We start from the raw sequence: 19,155 nt of genomic DNA, 5'->3' as shown, positions 1-19,155 counted from the left end.
CGGGGGGGGGGGTTGCTTTGCTTGTATGGAAGGAAAGTCTGAAGGCGAATGTAAATCCAATCAAATGGTTCATGTTGGCAATCCAATATTAGGCGAGTACATGACCATTCCGATGGTTAAGAAACGGAGAAGATAGTGGAGAATATTCGGCTTTTGGATTCAGTACGAGGTTTCACATGGATTGTTGCTGGTTTTTTGTGTTTTTTGATGTAACTATACTTTTTATGTGTTTTTTGATGTAACTATACCAAGTTGCCTCATTTTATTCTTAGACTGTAAGAGGATCATCTGTTTTCGTTGATGTGACAAGATTAAATTGCTTCCTTTTGTTCTTGGACTGTTCAAGGTTCATCACATGAATTGTTTGCTCTGTGATTTTGAGGAAAATTTTCTCCTGTCAGTTAAAAAAGCATGAGGGGCATTAAGAACACCCCGTAACTATTTTGATACGTACTGCTGTTGGACGACATTTTTACAACTTTTCATTATCATAGCTGTTGATTTATAGAGCTATTAATTCGAACTCACCTTCAAACATGCTCGTAAACCAGGGCATGTTCATACCCATGGAATTTCCTGTAACTCCTCTTAGACACGCCATATTCTAGCTGAAACAATGCATCGCAGAACTTTGATGATCTGATCTAGAAAAGGGTTAAAAACAATTGTCTATTAAGATGCAGAATGTGAGAGAAGATCTTGGAGCATAAATGAGAGTAGAACTTCAACAAGAAACGAGAATGTATTTGGCTTAAATGAGTTACATTTTCCTACCCCTCCTACACCTTCTAGTTTAAGACCTCTTTCTTCAGTTCCTTGTCCTTCTAATTCAAGATCTTAGAAGTTTTAATGTAATGCGTGTTTTGTATAATTACATTTTATATCTATTTTGTTTTATCATAAATTATATTATTAAATTAGATCTAACAGATAATCAATCTTGAAATTTTTTAATTTAATTTATATAAAAATTATTTTTATATAATAAAATTAATTTGATATGTTCAAAGACAATTCAAGTTACCGGTAAAAGCATAATTTGATTTAAAAATAAATTTAAAATAATATATATTTTTAATATTAATATATTTGATCGATTCAAATTTTATATCTTAACCTATAAAATTGATGACCTAAAATGTAAACTTTAATGAGTTTAAAATACTTATTTTTTAAAATTATTTTTTATTTAATAATATGATAATAAAAATAAATTATGACAATCATTTTAGAATGTTAAAATTTAAATAAAAATTTTAAAAAGTAAAATAAAAAGAGGACTTTTGAAAAAAGAGGTGATTCATATAATAGTGATGCACCATGATATTTCTAATTTCTTCAGTCATTCTTACATATCACTTAATTGCTGGTAACCAAATGGATTTGGGCTTGTTATTAGGCCCAAAAACATGGAAATTCACCAATGCAAAAGATATGGGACCAATTGTGGACATCAACACAGTCATACTTGAAGCCCAGCCCACATTGGATCTATAAAGCCCACAGCACTCCCCCCTGCGACTTTGTGCGTGTGTGTCCATATATCTGTGACTGTGTGTTCTCGGTTCTTGCCAGCCAAACCCTAGCAGTAGCAGCAAAACAAACCCTCAATCACTCCACCTCCATCAATGAGAAAGGTAAAGAAAACAGCCTCCGTGGGTTCGAATAGAAGGAGAACAGCAAAACCACCAGGAAGTAGTAGTAGTAGTAGCACAGAACAATCCAAATGTGTAGTGGCTGAGCTGCCCAATGCTTTGATAATAGACATCCTATCAAGATTGTCCATCAGGCCCCTCCTCAACTGTAAGTCTGTCTGCAAAACTTGGCTTCATTTAATGTCAGACCCTTTTTTTGTCAGGCTCCATCTGGAAAGATCACCCACTACTCTCTTGATTCAGAAGACACCCTTCGTACGTAAAGAAAGTACAGAGATGTTACTCATTGAGATAGTTGAAGAAGACATCAGCAAACCTTTTTATATTGAAATCATCAGGTTGTTTCCCGCCAAAAACTTTCCTGATACTGATGTTAGGATTTTGAATTCTTGCAATGGGTTGCTTTGCTTGTATGAAGATTCTGGAGACAAATCTGATATGATGGTTCATGTTTGTAATCCAGTGTTAGGGGAGTACATAGATATCCCAGTAGTTAATACTGACAAAAAATTTGAACATCACCTTGCTTTTGGATTCAGTTCGGTGAGTAATCAATACAAAGTGCTGCAGACATTTTATCCTGAGAAAGACTTAACTGCTTCTCCATGTCTGGCAGAAATATACACGGTGGGTACTGGACAATGGAGAAGCATTGGAAATGCTCCTTTCAGACTTCAATCTCTGGACGCCAATGCTTTTTTGCATGATTCAATTCATTGGATTGAATATAGATCTAACAGTGCTGGGTTTGTTTCTGCCTTTGATTTTGCGTTGGAGCAGTTTAAGCTAGTGGCCTTACCTCCTGCTTCTCAAATACATGATGGTATGGGGAGGTGCTATCCTTCATCCGTCGGAGTTATAAAAGGTTGCCTATTCATGACTAATGGTGTGTGTATTGAAAATGAGAAATTTGAGATATGGGTCATGGAAGAGTATGGCATCAAGGAGTCTTGGACCAAAAAGTTTGTGCTTTCAAACTTAGAAGTACAGCATTATGTCTCTTACCAGCCCTTATATTTCTTAAGCTCTGGGGAAATCTTGTTATGTGAAGATGATGAAAGTATCGGCGTTTATGTCCCAAAATTGAAGAGAATTCATGAGGCAAAATTCTACAAGGGAAAAGACTGCTTTCTTGTGACTGCCCACAACCCGAGTTTTGTGTCACTCCAAGATATTGCGAAAGGAGAAGAACTTAAGGTGTTAAGGTAATAATGAGTTATCTAGACATGGTACTGGTCTCATCTTCTTGTATGTTATAGCCTATATTGTAAATGATATGTTGAGGCACTGCAGACATATTTTGATGGTTTCCTTATATGACTTTCTGCATATCTTGCATTACTCATTGCCATAATCGAAATGAGATTTAAAGATCATCAAACTATTCTGATTAACTATGACAATGTGCATTGCATGAAATCTTTAAACAGCGCAGCAGCAGCCATTGCTGGCAATCAAAATGTTCATGTGGATAGTTGCCCTTAGTTGAGTAATGTAGTTTTGGCATAACATGGGTGAGCTAGTATGTCTAGATGTTGTAGCAGTCGTGCACCTTTCTCAAATAATCTCCTCAAAGTTCTATCCGGGTTTCTATCCTTGATGGAATGTCAGTATTTACTTTTGCTTTCTTGAATTGCAAACTAAAGACCATGAAACATTTCTGAGCAGGACCTAGCCGGGCTGATAGAGATTTTGCAGGCACAGCTTCTTCAGAAAACGGGTAATGGGGGGGGTGCTAATTTTGGTTTCTTGAAGGGGGATTAAGTATGAGTAGGAACTGTAAGATGCATTGCTAGTGATCAAGAACTATAAGATGCATTGCTTTTGATATGACTGTCGATTGAGCCACGTTCCTCGGGTCTATCCCGAATTATGTATTTTATGCATCTGAATTAGTTTGTCCGACTTTGACAATGATATCATGTGCTTACTATGGCAGGAACTAGATATATTATCCAGCTAAATGTCTGTTGGTTTGCCATGTCAATCAAAACTAGACTAGTAAACACAAGACACAATGACATCCTTTGACAGAGTGTGTGTGTGTGTGTTGAGAATTAGAAATCACTAGAAAAATCACCATCCAAATGATGGCATGAGAAAACAATAAAGGAAAGCTTGCAAATATAAAAAAAACACATATGAAAACTTGGCAGGGAATTGTTCGTAGAGAAAGTAGAGCAGGCCTAACAGGCATGGCAATGTAAAAAACTTCGAGGAGCTATAGAATAAAATCCACGTACGCCCTTATAGACTGTCATGTTATAATTAAAAAATCTTTCGAAACAGGAAAGGAAATGACAGTGCAGGAAAAAAAGATCAAAATGAGGCAAACAAATGAAAAATCGTTTGTGCAAGCTAATTGTCTCGTCCTATTTCTCAAACCCTTCCCAAGCCGATGACTAACTGAAGAGCAAAGCATCTCTCAAAAGCCATGAAAACCAACTGTGCAAGCTGAATTGCCTCTTGTCCAGTTTCCTAACTCTTTCCAAGCCGATGACACACTAGCTTAAAGGAAAAGCAGAGCAGCTTTCTAAGCCTAAAGGTAAAACAGGCGTGCAAGACTCGAATTTGAGTTGGTTGAGTTTTTAAAGTGAATCAACTTCCAGCTGGATGAATTAGAGATTTTTTTTTTCAAAATTAGAATAAAAAATTTACCACTTTGTAAGCTTTGTACCATCAAATACTAGTATAATCTTTTTTATTTTTTAAAATTTATTTTTAATATTATAAAAAAATAAAACAAAAAAAAAATCTTCTTCTTTTTCAAAAACAACCGTAAAACAACGTAGCATGCTTTCTTGACTGTGACAATAACATTTTTGACAGTCACAATCGTGGGTCCCGAAAGCGGACGTGTCAAGATTTGGTAGGCACATTGGACGTGTTCGTTGCAGAAGCGAAGGTGCATTGACATCAACCGTATCTTATAAAATGACGAAAAGCCCTTTCTTATTAGCGTGGTGTTATTTGAGTAAAATTATAAATTAGTCTCTTTATGTTTTCAAAATTAATCAAATCGTCCCTATAATTCTAAACCTAATAAATTAATCCCTTAACTACTACAGATCATGTTTAAATTAATTTATTTTTTGTTCCAAAATGTCTTCTTTTATTGTTACTCTTTCCATATCATTTATTGGTTATTAATTTTTATATTTTTAGAAATAAAAAACAAAATAAATTTGAAATGACTATGAAATGGGTGAAAAATGATCAAATTACAAATAAATTTAAAACTATAGAGATTAATTAATTATTCTTAAGACTGGGGAGCCTTTTTAATTTTTTTATAAGACTATAGGGATGATATATAACTTACTCAGCAAGAACAAAAGGGCATTAAAGTCAATAGGAGAAAAGTTAAAATATACCGTTGAAAGCCGAAACAGAGGGAGAGAACGTATAAAATCAAGAAAGTGAATATTTGATGAGAATTAAAGAGTTTCGTTAATTTTTTGGTGCTCGAAAGATGATAGCATGGGTAAAGCAGCTGAACAAGGCATTTGGGGCTTCATTTTTATGGCTTATTTGCTTGATTTACTTCACTCAGGTTTCTTTTTCTCTCTTTTTGCCCACTTTGATTTGATGATCTTTCTCTTTTTGCCTGCTTTGATGATTGTTGGATCAAATTTGATGAGCTTTATAGGAAGTTGATCAGTTGAGGTATTTGTGAAATCGGTTGTTTTATTTTTTTATAAAAAGAAAGAGGAGATGTCAGAGTTTGTAACTTTGTTGTTTTGGGTTTCTGGGTTTTTGTGGGTTTGTTGATTTTTGACTATTTTAGGGGCTTTGGAAATCCATATGGAACTGATGTTCTTAAGAAATTTCTTGTCCTTTTTTATTTTTTGAGAATGTTGTAGCTTGCATGGAATTTTGAAGTTTGCCTTTTTTGCTTTTAAGAGCAGCATTTCTCCTGGTTTTTGCTCTTAAAGAAAATAAAACATAAATTACGGTAATGGGAATTTGGCTCTTTGGTTTGTGCTTCTTTCATGTGATGGTTTTCTTTTTTGGAAGAAAAATAACTACTTCTAACATGTTGCTTAAAATTTCTAAATTGTCCAAAGCCTTTCGATACCAATTGGATGATCTACTCTTGTATAATATGTGGTGTTCTATTAAAATGTTACGACCTAGTTCCTCTGGGATCTTGTTAGGATTTTGCAAGTAATCTTCAAGTTGCTGATGTTTTTATTATTGAATAATTTGATGTCCAACTTAACAATGGTGTTTCTTTAACATGTGAGCGTAGGGTTTTAGATCCTTTGTATGGACTGCAGTTTCCTATCAGCTAAAAGACAATCTTAAGCTGTCGCCATCAGCCTCGCAATTCGTGTCTTCAATAGCATTTTTCCCGTGGAGCATAAAGCCATTATACGGGTATGTTTGTTTGTTTTGTTCAATTTCTTGATAGGACTATGATGCAACTTAAAGAATGAAGGCAGATAAGAAAAAAATTGTTGTTGAAATGCTGTAGTTTATAGTGAAAGAATCTGTTGTGTTGTGGGACACCCTAACGGAGTAGCAGTTTTGGCAACTTCTTTATATTGCCTTTTTGAAAATCCATAATAGTATGTGAAACCCTAAACAGGGATTTTATATGCATTACAAATCACAGTGTAGTACTTATTTGGCATTTTCTTTATTGATGGAAATTGAAAAATAGTGTTCCTTTTGTTAGACATAATTTTTGTGTATGTTTTTGGAAACTTAACTTGCATCCTGCTTGCAGAATTTTGTCTGATTGCATCCCGATAAAAGGAAGGAAAAGGATACCATACCTCGTTATTGCAACTCTTCTCTCTCTAGTTCCCTGGCCTATGCTTGGTATAGATTCCAACTTGAGGAGTTCCCAATGGCATCTCACAGTCCTCTTGACAGTTCATAACCTGGGCTCTGCCATGGCAGATGTTGTGGTTGATGCAATGATTGCTGAGGCAGTAAGATTTGAGAGGTTTGTGTGTGCTGTCTTTTAAAGCAAATCTAAGCACATTTTCACTAATTTGGTATTATAGTCTGTCATCATTTTTAGGTACACACAATTTAGCTACAAACACTCTTCATATTTTGTTGGTTGACAAAGCAGGAAGCAAGTGGCATGCAACCTAACCATCTATTCGTGTTAACTTGGGATTTTATTATAAAAAATATGAATGAGTGGGAGGCTTTCCTGTCAATTATTATATGGTCATACCTTTCCATATGTTCAAGAAATCTGGATGGTCTCCCATTATGTTGTTGGGTTGTACTCTCAAATGGGCAATTTAGTTAAACAAAATTTAGAATGTGAAAGCTTACCTGTACCATTGAACAGGGCATCATTTGCTGGAGAACTGCAGTCCATATCTTGGTTGTCAATGGCAATGGGTGGAATTTGGGGCAGTTTGTTAGGAGGATATGCATTGACCAACTTACAAATAGACAAGATTTTCCTCCTTTTTTCTGTACTGCCAGCCATACAGTTATTATCATGTGGTTTGGTTGGGGAGAATTCTGCAGGCAGTAAAGTTTCTCATGACTCTGCCAATTCAAGCAACTCCCATCCAGTAAATGGGAATGGTAATATTTTGGACGAAGATAATATCTTGCTGAAGAAGTCCAGTGCAAGTGCTACAAGAAGAAAGAGGAGCCAAAAGAATAGCAACAAGAGGGCTAGTATGAGAACTAAATCCCTGATACCTGAGAAGGGCAATTCCTTAATCTCACATTGGCTCCAGTCTCTGAGAACAGCTACTTACAGTTTGTTACGTGCTTTTAGGCAGCCAATCATTTTGAGGTAACTACCAAAACCTTTTATAATAGTCAGTTGAATATTCTGTAGAATTTGAAGTTCATGTGTATGTGTGCTCCTCCTCTAGATTTAGCATTGTTAGCCACCCAAAGAGATGATTGTTTTCACTTTGATATTAAATATATGATTGTCAATGATCCAGAATAGACCACAGAATGAATGCTTGATTTACTTGTATTTTGCCAGATTCCCCCCCCTCCTATTTTAGGTGTATATGCTGCTTAATATACCTACCCTGGTATCAATTTAATTTATTCTTCTAATCTATTTGATTTTGGGTTTTACTTCTTCTAATCTATTTGATTTTGGGTTTTACTTTGGTCTTTGGAAGACCAGACCAATGGCTTGGTTTTTCCTAGCACAGATTACTGTTCCAAACCTCTCAACAGTCATGTTCTATTACCGGACAGAGGTCTTGAACTTGGATGCATCCTTTTTGGGGACTGTACGTGTTGTTGGATGGTTAGGCCTCATGCTAGGAACCTTCACGTACAATCGCTACTTAAAAACCATGAAACTACGGAAGATTCTCTTGTGAGTGCTTAACAACGCTGAAAACATTTTTCAAGAACCATGTTTCTTCTACTTAATGTGCTTAATATTGCTTATGCAGGTGGGCTCATGTTGGGCTGTCATTGTTGACCCTTCTAGATGTAATTTTAGTGTCTCGATTGAATCTTGCCTATGGAGTTTCAGATAAGATCATGGTTGTCTTCGGATCTGCCCTTTCTGATGCTGTTAATCAATTCAAGTATGTTCATTTTCTACGTTCTTTTTCTCCAAAGTTTCTAGCTTTTCTATTAATTTATTTTGAAGTGAATACCTGTATGCCCCTCAAAACAAGGAAAAAGGAGACTTGATTTTGGATTCCAGATACAGAAATCACATGCAAGCTCTCATAAGGAAAAAAGAAAATCATATGCATGATGTTTCATGAATGTATGCATGAGCTCGTTCACACACATGCACACTCTCGTGCACCCATAAATCACTCCTCACATAACCTCTGTCCATAAATCTTTAAATTCAACCCCAACCAATTTGTTTTCTCACATTTCTGGTCCGTCTCTGCAGGTTAATGCCATTCCTTATATTATCTGGACAGTTATGTCCACCAGGAATTGAAGGAACACTATTTGCCCTCTTTATGTCAATAAACAACTTAGGTTCCACACTGGGATCTTTTGTGGGTGCAGGGTTGGCCTCAATTTTGAACCTCTCCTCTGGATCTTTTGACAACCTTGGTTTGGGCATTGCTATCCAAGTCCTGTGCACTTTCATTCCAATTGCTTTTCTATTTTTGATACCAAAAGAAGCCACAGGGATATCAGCATAGGTAGGGTAAATCATTTTCCCAGTACAAGAAGTTATTCACTCGATAACGGCAAAATGAGCAGAAAGATGGCTACTGAATTTATTTTGTCACTGTCAAGTAGTCGCTGGGATATACGAAATGCACTCTTGAGTTTTGAGGATCGAAAGAAATAGGTGCCTTTGATTTATAGTTCTCAAAGTAACCTTTGGTTTTGATGATGATACACTGATGTACAAGGTTTGTAGAACAATTTTGATCAGTTCAGTCAGAAATACAGAAATTATTACTGGTGCAATGCTTATGGAAAGCAAGGTTCAAGTTGCTATCCCTGTGGTACCAGAAAAGTGCAGTTAGTGCCTTCGAGTAGCGTTGATGTCAGTTATTGTCTTGAGATAGAGAAGATAAAAATAGAAAGGATAGAACGATCATGTTTTTCTGTCGGTTTGGAAAGTAAATTCACATTAAAATTATGTTTTTCTTTTTCAACTAAACATGTTGTCTTTTCTGTATTTATTTATTGTGTCAAATGCAGTCTTAGATATGAATTTTGAGGTATTCGCAGCACTCTGCAAGAAACATGGTGGGAAACAAATGGCTGACATGGTGATCAATGTTGATTATTGAATAAGGATCGCAAAGTAATTGCGTGTCAAAATGTTATATTATAACACCCATCTACCTTAAAAATGCAAAAATAAATGACAGAAATTTGGATTTGTTATTTATAAAGAAATAAAAAAAAATCATCTTGTCAGTGGCGCTGGCTATGTTCTTCCTTCTTCTTTTTTTCTTTTTTTTTTTTGCATTAATTGGTTAATTTAGTTGAAAGCTAATTAAAATTTTTCTGGTGTACTAGATTCATACGAGGGCCTATTCTAGAATTTGTTTGAGAAAATATTTAACCTCAGTTATTCATAAACTAATCTGAAGAGATGTAGGAATCCCGTATATATGGAGGTTTATTTAATTAAATTAAAATTAAATAAACAAAAAAACTAGAATTGAAGGAGAAGTTCTTCGACCCATGTGACATTTCTGTATTAATTGGATCAGTGAAATGATAAAACTTTTCTGAACTAAAAAAAAACCCTATAATCTATATATCGAGGATAAGATTGTTTTTCAAATGACATAATTGCTTTTTATAAATTAATTATATACTGTTAGATTAGTCATTCCACTTTTTATTATGCAATAAAATTATTAATTTAACACTAGAATAAAATAATAGAACACGGGTGTTTTGGTTTTTTTTTGAAAAAAAATTAGAATAGCCTATTTATTTTTATACCCTTAAAAACATACTTCCATAATGTATTTTTTATCATTTGACATCAATTATTTTAAAAAAAATTAAAAGTTAAGTAAGGTGTATTATTATAAATGATATATACAAAATATTATTTAAAAAAATTTATTGGCACATGTGGATTGCCTCTGTATCGTTTGGATGGCATATACGAGGTCATCTAGTTATCAAATGCCATCTTTCATGATGACATTTTAAAAATCTCACCTTTTCCAATGTAATGGGGTGTTATATGTCCTAAATACTTATTGGGTTTAACGCTAATGATCTCCCTTTCTCTCTTTCTCTTTCTTCACCTTGAATTCTATACAAACCCTTTCAAAATTATCAACTCCTGCAATTTATTACCCCCCTTGAATTCTATACTAACCCCTTCAAAATTCAAATAAACCCTGTAACTTATTATTTTCTTCATATTTTATCCATGTCTTTTTCATTATTATTATTTATTTTGAAATTATCTATAAAATCATAAATATTTTTCAATTTCATCCCTATAATTTTTAATCTTTAAATAATTTATTAAATTACAAATATTTTTAATTTCACTCTCATAATTTTTCAATCTTTCAAATTTGTTTCTCATTATTTTGATTGCTATTTTTTTTTGTAATCATTTTCTATTTTTTTTTGCAATGTCATCCTTATTTTTTTTCCAGCAAGTTTTGATTTATTCTCATTCTTTTTTTTGTTTATCTTCTTTACTTTTTCAAGTTTTTTTTTATGATTTCATCTTTCAAAATTAAATTGCTGTTTTTAAAGAATAGATCATCTTTTAGAAGATTCACTCCGAATCTGCTTAGTCTTTTAGAGATTCCTTTTTTTGTTATTTTTTTTGCTTTTATATGTTTTTTTATTAATATCTTTTCACAATTTCATTATTTAAAATTAAATTAGTTAGAATTTAAACTTCTTGATTAAACCTGAATCTAAGATGAGTTGTTGAATTTACTAATTAAATCAAGTTTAAAATGTTTGCTTCGAGTTTATTTGGTTTAATTTTCTAATTTTTAAGATGATGTTTTCTTATTTCTTATCCCTCTTTTTAGTTGTACTTTGTTATTTTTTATAGTTTGCCTTCAATAAGGTTAGCCCTTAGGTTTATAATCAAGATCACTAATTTCAAATGTTAATACAATTTCACTTTTGTTTTTTTTTAAAATTGATAAGTTTCATCATTCAAACTTTTTTTTTTCTTTCTATCAAATTATTCTAACTTACTTTTTAATTTTTTTTTTTATAATTTTACCTTTTAATATTAAATTATTTAATAATTCAAGTGGGATTAAGTTGGTTTTTTTTCATTGATATTTTTTATTATTGTATTTTTTCTTGTCATATAATTTAAATTACTAATGCTTTGAATTTTTTTACCCTCCCTAACATTTGTTTTTTTTAAAAAAACTGTCTGCACGCGAGAATTACAAATTGAAATGGATTCACACAAATGGCAAGAGATTAAATGTAGAAAATAAAAGGAGGGACCTCATTGCAAATAAAAAAAAAATTAGCAGGAAAGCGATTAAACAAAAAGGTTTAAACGAGCGGAGGAAGCTACTCAAATATCAGAGCCTGGTTTCGATCCAGGGACCTGTATATCAGAGCCTGAAAAGGTTTAAACGAGCGGAGGAAGCTACTCAAATATCAGAGCCTGGTTTCGATCCAGGGACCTGTGGGTTATGGGCCCACCACGCTTCCGCTGCGCCACTCTGATTGTTTAATAGGGGTTATATGAAATGATATAATGTAAGTTCCGATCTCTTGGCTGTGTCTGTACTTCCCTTTCTACACCAACATCATAAAAAAATTGCTAGGAAAACAATTCAAAACTTTGATCAAAACCCACAAAAGATATCAATCAAAGAAGCAGTCTTTAATAAAAACGGGAATGAGAAGGAGACCTGGTATTGGGTTACAAACAGCATCTGCTGCTATGGTAACTACTGTTTCTTCTGTTGGATTATTGATTCATCGGTTTCCATTTCGTTATTTATTAATGCTCAATATAAACAGTTTCTGAGTGTTTGCTTTTCATTTCTTGAAATGGTTTTGAAGGATCAATATCGGATACTTGGAAAAATGTAGCAAGGTTAAAAACTGATCTTATGAAAGAACAGCTTGCCACTTTTCGTTCTCAGCATGAAGAATTTGCCCCCAAACACAAGGTCAGCTGATAAATTTCTGTGTTATATCAACGAACTTTACCGTTTGGAGATATTTTTTTTTGGATTTTTAATACTAAAGTTGTGAATTTTAGAGGTGTTTATTTCTGTTACGGTATTTGGATTTTTAATAACGAACTTTACCGTTTGGAGATATTTTTTTTTGGATTTTTAATACTAAAGTTGTGAATTTTAGAGGTGTTTATTTCTGTTACGGTAAGAAAGATGAGTTCCCGTGTGCTTCTTTGATATTTTTTTACTGGCCCAGTTGCTAATTTTGTAAAATTTTAACGGGTTTTAAGAGATAAATGAAAGAGGACATGGTGTGATTGTCAGGGTTGTGATTTTTATGGGAAATGGTATTGTAATGTTGATGTGGGTTGGTGCAGAATGATATTCGAAAGAACCCTACTTTCAGGGCGCAATTCCATGAGATGTGTGCTAAAGTTGGAGTGGATCCATTGGCATCGAGTAAGGTTTTTTGGGCAGAGCTGTTACAAATAGGTGACTTCTGTTATGAACTTGGCTTGTACAATTTCTTTTCTCATTATGGTGCTATATCTTTGGCAAATGTCTTGTGTCTTTTCTGTGTTTCCAGAAAAGTACAGTTAGTGCCTTCGGGTAGCGTTGATGTTTAGTTATTCTCTTGAGATAGAAAAGACAAGGATAGAAAGGATAGAACAAAGATGTTATTCTACTGGTTTTGAAAAGTAAATTCACTTTAAAATTATGCCTTTCATGTTCTTATTTCTTTCTTTTCCAACTAAATATGCTGTGTCTTTTCTGTATATATTTATTCTGTCAAATGCAATCTTAGATATGAATTATCTTGTCAGTGGCCCTGGCTATGTTCTTACTCTTTCTTTTTTTTTCATTATTTTGTTTTTGTTGCATTAAATGGTTAATTTAGTTGAAAGCTAATTTAAATTTTTCTGACGTCCTAGATTCATATGAGGGTCTATTCTAGAATTTGTTTTAGAAAATATTTAACCTCAGATATTCATAAATTAATCTAAAGACATGTAGGAATCCCGTATATATGGAGGTTTAGTAAAATTAAAAAAACCTAAAAAACTAGAAGTGAAGGAGAAGTTCTTGTATCCGGGATTAGTGAAATGAAAAAATGTTCCTTGATTAAAAAAAAATTTACAAATTGCATTTTTATAAATTGTAAACGGTTAGATTAGTGGTTTTAATTTTTATTGTGCAATAAAATTATTAAATAGAATAAAATAATATAGTGTTTACTACCCGAGGAAAAGAGAGCAATAATATTAAAAATGAAGAGCAAAAGCATCTCTCAAAAGCCATGAAACCAGCTGTGCAAGCTAAATTGCCTCTTATCCTGTTTCCTAACTCTTTCCAAGCCGATGACACACTAAGCTTAAAGGAAAAGCAGAGCAGCTTTCTAAGCCTAAAGGAAAAACAGGTGTGCAAGACTCGAATTTGAATTGTGTTGAGTATTTTCAAAGTGAATCGAATTCCAGTTGGATGAATTAGGTGTATTGGACATGTTCGTTGCAGAAACGCACATCAACTGTATCCTCTAAAATGACGAAAAGCCCTTTTTTATTAGCGTGGTATTATTAGAGTAAATTATAAATTAATATCTTTAGGTTTTCAAAATGAATCAAATCGTCCCTATAATTCTAAACCTAATAAATTAATCCCTTAACTAGTGCTGATCATGTTTAAACCAACGACTCTTCTTTTATTGTTACTCTTTCCATATCATTTATTGGTTTTTAATTTTTATATTTTTAAAAATAAAAAACAAAATAAATTTAAAGTGACTATGAAATGGGTGAAAAATGATCAAATTACAAATAAAATTAAACCTATAGAGATTAATCAATTATTCTTAAGACCAGGGAAACTATTTAATTTTTTTATAAGACTGTAGGGACTGATATATAACTTACTCAGCAAGAACAAAAGGGCATTAAAGTCAATAGGAAAAAAGTTAAAATACCGTTGAAAGCTGAAACAGAGGGAGAGAACATATAAAATGAAGAAAGTGAAGGCTTGATGAGAATTAAAGAGATTTACTTGTTGTTTGGTGTTGGAAAGATGATAGAATGGGTAAAGCAGCTGAACAAGGCATTTGGGGCTTCATTTTTATGGCTTGTTTGCTTGATTCACTTCACTCAGGTTTCTTTTTCTCTCTTTTTGCCCACTTTGATTTGATGATCTCTCTCTTTTTGCCTGCTTTGATGATTGTTGGATCAAATTTGATGAGCTCTATAGGAAGTTGATCTGTTGGGGTTTTTGTGAAATCGGTTGTTTTATTTTTTTGATATACAGAAAGAGGAGATATCAGAGTTTGTAACTTTGTTGTTTTTGGCTTCTGGGTTTTTGTGGGTTTGTTGATTTTTGACTATTTTAGGGGCTTTGGAAATGGGTATGTTTGTTTGTTTTGTTCAATTTCTTGATAGGACTATGATGCAACTTAAAGAATGAAGGCAGATAAGAAAAAAATTGTTGTTGAAATGCTGTAGTTTATAGTGAAAGAATCTGTTGTGTTGTGGGACACTGGTAATTTCCTAACGGAGTAGCAGTTTTGGCAACTTCTTTATATTGCCTTTTTGAAAATCCATAATAGTATGTGAAAACCTAAACAGGGATTGTATATGCATTACAAATTACAATTGAGTACTTATTTGGCATTTTCTTTACTGATGGAAATTGAAGAGTAGTGCCTTTTTGTTATACATAATTTTTGTGTATGTTTTTGGAAACTGAACTTGCATCCTGCTTGCAGAATTGTGTCTGATTGCATCCCGATAAAAGGAAGGAAAAGGATACCATACCTAGTTATTGCAACTCTTCTCTCTCTAGTTCCCTGGCCTATGCTTGGTATAGATTCCAACTTGAGGAGTTCCCAATGGCATCTCACAGTCCTCTTGACAGTTCATAACCTGGGCTCTGCCATGGCAGATGTTGTGGTTGATGCAATGATTGCTGAGGCAGTAAGATCTGAGAGGTTTGTGCGTGCTGTCTTTTAAAGCAACTCTAAGCACATGTTCACTAATTTGGTATTTGAGTCTTTCGTCATTTTTAGGTACACACAATTTAGCTACAGACGCTCTTAGTATTTTGTTGGTTGACAATGCAGGAAGCAATTGGCATGCAACCTAACTATCTATTGGTGTTAACTTGGGATTTTATTATAAAAAATGTGAATGAGTGGGAGGCTTTCCTGTCAATTATTATATGGTCATACCTTTCCATATGTTCAAGAAATCTGGATGGTCTCCCATTATGTTGTTGGATTTTTCTCTCAAATAGGCAATTTAGTTAAGTTTTTTTAGAATGTGAAAGCTTACCTGTACCATTGAACAGGGCATCATTTGCTGGAGATCTGCAGTCCATAACTTGGTTGTCAATAGCTGTGGGTGGAATTTGGGGCAGTTTGTTAGGAGGACATGCATTGACCAACTTACAAATAGACAAGATTTTCCTCCTTTTTTCTGTACTGCCAGCCATACAGTTATTATCATGTGGTTTGGTTGGGGAGAATTCTGCAGACAGTAAAGTTTCTCATGAGTCTGCCAATTCAAGCAACTCCAATCCAGGGAATGGGAATGGTAATATTTTGAACCAAGATAATATCCCGCTGAAGAAGTCCAGTGCAAGTGCTACAAGAAGAAAGAGGAGCAAAAAGAATAGCAACAAGAGGGCAAGTATGAGAATTAAATCCCTGATACCTGAGAAGGGCGGTTCCTTAATCTCACATTGGCTCCAGTCTCTGAGAACAGCTACTTACAGTTTGTTACGTGCTTTTAGGCAGCCAATCATTTTGAGGTAACTACCAAAACCTTTTATAATAGTCAGTTGAATATTCTGTAGAATTTGAAGTTCATGTGTATGTGTGCTCCTCCTCTAGATTTAGCATTGTTAGCCACCCAAAGAGATGATTGTTTTCACTTTGATATTAAATATATGATTGTCAATGATCCAGAATAGACCACAGAATGAATGCTTGATTTATTTGAATTTTGCCAGATTTTTTCCCACCTATTTTAGGTGTATATGCTGCTTAATATACCTACCCTGGTATCAATTTACTTTATTCTTCTGATCTATTTGATTTTGGGTTTTACTTTGTTCTTTGGAAGACCAGACCAATGGCTTGGTTTTTCCTAGCACAGATTACTGTTCCAAACCTCTCAACAGTCATGTTCTATTACCGGACAGAGGTCTTGAACTTGGATGCATCCTTTTTGGGGACTGTACGTGTTGTTGGATGGTTAGGCCTCATGCTAGGAACCTTCACGTACAATCGCTACTTAAAAACCATGAAACTACGGAAGATTCTCTTGTGAGTGCTTAACAACGCTGAAAACATTTTTCAAGAACCATGTTTCTTCTACTTAATGTGCTTAATATTGCTTATGCAGGTGGGCTCATGTTGGGCTGTCATTGTTGACCCTTCTAGATGTAATTTTAGTGTCTCGATTGAATCTTGCCTATGGAGTTTCAGATAAGATCATGGTTGTCTCAGGATCTGCCCTTGCCGATGCTGTTAATCAATTCAAGCACGTTCATTTTCTCCAAAGTTTCTAGCTTTTCTATTAATTTATTTTGAAGTCAATACCTGTATCCCCCTCAAAACAAAGACAAAGGAGACTCGATTTTGGATTCCAGATCCAGAAATCACATGCATGCTCTCATAAGGAAAAAAGAAAATCACATGCATGATGTTTCATGAATGTATGGATGAGCTCGTTCTCACACACACACTCTCGTGCACCCATAAATCACTCCTCACATAACCTATCTGTCCATAAATCTTTAAATACACCCCCGACCAATTTGCTTTCTCACATTTCTGGTCTGTTTCTGCAGGTTAATGCCATTCCTTATATTATCTGGACAGTTATGTCCACCAGGAATTGAAGGAACACTATTTGCCCTCTTTATGTCAATAAACAACTTAGGTTCCACACTGGGATCTTTTGTGGGTGCAGGGTTGGCCTCAATTTTGAACCTCTCCTCTGGATCTTTTGACAACCTTGGTTTGGGCATTGCTATCCAAGTCCTGTGCACTTTCATTCCAATTGCTTTTCTATTTTTGATACCAAAAGAAGCCACAGGGATATCAGCATAGGTAGGGATGATTCATTTTCCCGGTACAAGAAGTTATTCACTTGGTAACGGCAAAATGAGCAGAAACATTGCTACTGAATTTATTTTGTCACTGTCAAGTAGTAGCTGGGATATACGAAATGCACCCTTGAGGATCGAAAGAAATGGGTGCCTTTGATTTATAGCTCTCAAAGTAACCTTCGGTTCTGATGATACACTGATGTACAAGGTTTGTAGAAAATTTTGATCAGTTCAGTCAGAAATACAGAAACTATTACTGGTGCAATGTTTATGGAAAGCAAGGATCAAGTTTTAATCTTTTAAGTTTGATTTTCATTATTTTGATTTTTTTTATTATCATTTTTAAAATTATTTTATTTTACAATTTCATCCTTGTTTTTTTTCCATCAAGTTTTAATTTATCCTCATTATTTTTGTTGTTATTTTTTTTGTTTTTGCAAGTTTTTTTATTAATATTTTTTTATAATTTCATCTTTTAAAATTTGGTTGTTAGTTTTAGAGACTAGACCATGTTTTAGAAGATTTACTTGAGTTTACTTAGTTTTTTAGAGATTTTTTTTGTTGCTATTTTTTTTTTTTGCTTTTGTAAGTTTTTTTTATAATATATTTTAACGATTTTATTATTCAAAATTAAATTAGTTAGGATTTAAGCTTCTTTATTAAACCTGAATATAAAATTTCACAGGTTACAAGTTTTAGAGATTAGATCAAGTTTAAAAGGATTGCTAAAAGTTTGTTTGGTTTTTTTCTCCATTTTTTAAGATGGTGTTTTCTTGTTTCTTATCGTTTTTTTTAGTTTTACATTGTTATTTTTTACGATTTACATTATATGGGGTTAGCCTTGAGTTTATAACTAGGATTACTAGTTTCAAATGTCAATGTGGTTTCACTTTTGTTTTTTGTTTTCTTTTTTTAAATTAATAAGTTTCATTGTTCATACCTTTCTTTTCTTTTCTTTCTATATGATTATCCTAACTTATATCCAGGGTTGTAGAGGTTTGTGGGTTCACCTGATTTAATAAAGTTTTTTTTTATATATAATTTTACCTTTCAATATTAAACTGTAACAATCTAGGTGAGATCAAGTTTGATTTTTATTTTTTATGATATTGTTTTGTTATTTTATTTATTATTATTGTATTTTTTTTATTCATATTATTTAAATTATTTATTGGAATAGTTTTTATTTTTTTTAACCTCAAATTTTTTTAAAAAAAACAATGTTTGCATGCAAGAATTCTCACATTTCAAAAAAAAAAACAATGTTTGCATGCAAGAATTGCAAATTGAAATGGATTCATACAAATAGCAAGAGGAGTGTATTTGATATTGTTATAGTTATTGTGATTGTGGTTTGAAAAAAAACTATTTTATCAAAAATACTTTTAATTAAAGTTGATTTGAAAAAATATATGTTTAGTTAAAACTATAGTTAAAATTGAGATTAAACAAAAAGTAATTTAATGTATTTAATTAAGAATGCTTTTCAAATTGAGGGTATAAAATAAATAAAAAAACACATTAATATTAATAGTTTTTAATTAAAATATTATACATTTAACTAATATTATTACATTATGAAATAACAATACTTTATATAAAATATTTTTTATTATTCTATTAAACTATTTGTTATTACATTATATATGAAATTCATCCTACAAGAATTATAATTTCCATTACTTCTCAGCGTGCAACAAATTTATAAATATAATGTGGTGGTTGACACGCACCATCACATTCAATTGTTTTTTATTATTTCATTCTCACAACTACTATCTAAAGCTGAAATCAATCACCACACACGGTGTCTC

General features: G+C 33.1%; 2 protein-coding genes, 1 long non-coding RNA gene and 1 other non-coding gene across 8 annotated transcripts; 3 read left to right on the top strand and 1 right to left on the bottom strand.

Annotated features, from left to right (window-relative positions):
* The first annotated feature begins 1,563 nt into the window (after window positions 1–1,563).
* LOC105130147 (F-box protein At3g07870-like) lies at window positions 1,564–3,588 on the top strand. Its single transcript, XM_011032513.1, has 2 exons — window positions 1,564–2,860; window positions 3,324–3,588. The coding sequence occupies exons 1-2, from the start codon at window positions 1,629–1,631 to the stop codon at window positions 3,328–3,330; spliced, it is 1,239 nt and encodes a 412-aa protein (XP_011030815.1). The 5' UTR covers window positions 1,564–1,628; the 3' UTR covers window positions 3,331–3,588.
* A 1,418-nt stretch (window positions 3,589–5,006) lies between these two features.
* LOC105130145 (Major facilitator superfamily protein) lies at window positions 5,007–17,525 on the top strand. 5 transcript variants are annotated; one of them, XM_011032510.1, is made up of 8 exons: window positions 5,007–5,208; window positions 5,908–6,035; window positions 14,994–15,215; window positions 15,575–16,036; window positions 16,356–16,553; window positions 16,633–16,770; window positions 17,081–17,364; window positions 17,405–17,525. In XM_011032510.1, the coding sequence occupies exons 1-7, from the start codon at window positions 5,128–5,130 to the stop codon at window positions 17,340–17,342; spliced, it is 1,491 nt and encodes a 496-aa protein (XP_011030812.1). In that variant the 5' UTR covers window positions 5,007–5,127; the 3' UTR covers window positions 17,343–17,364; window positions 17,405–17,525. The 5 variants fall into 5 exon arrangements, with proteins under 5 accessions (XP_011030812.1, XP_011030813.1, XP_011030809.1 ...); XM_011032511.1 differs by having other exon boundaries at window positions 17,081–17,360; window positions 17,436–17,519; XM_011032507.1 differs by having other exon boundaries at window positions 17,081–17,525.
* Window positions 11,713–11,784, bottom strand: TRNAM-CAU (transfer RNA methionine (anticodon CAU)). Its single transcript has one exon. It is a non-coding gene; the product is annotated as a tRNA-Met (tRNA).
* LOC105130146 (uncharacterized) lies at window positions 11,840–13,064 on the top strand. Its single transcript, XR_843190.1, has 3 exons — window positions 11,840–12,006; window positions 12,126–12,235; window positions 12,622–13,064. It is a non-coding gene; the product is annotated as an uncharacterized LOC105130146 (long non-coding RNA).
* Window positions 17,526–19,155: the final 1,630 nt, after the last annotated feature.

The sequence above is a fragment of the Populus euphratica genome, unplaced genomic scaffold, assembly GCF_000495115.2.
Source record: "Populus euphratica unplaced genomic scaffold, PopEup_1.0 scaffold95.1, whole genome shotgun sequence".
Classification (NCBI taxonomy): domain Eukaryota; kingdom Viridiplantae; phylum Streptophyta; class Magnoliopsida; order Malpighiales; family Salicaceae; genus Populus; species Populus euphratica.
Note: the sequence above shows the minus strand (reverse complement) of the source record. Positions and strands in the feature narration are given on the sequence as shown.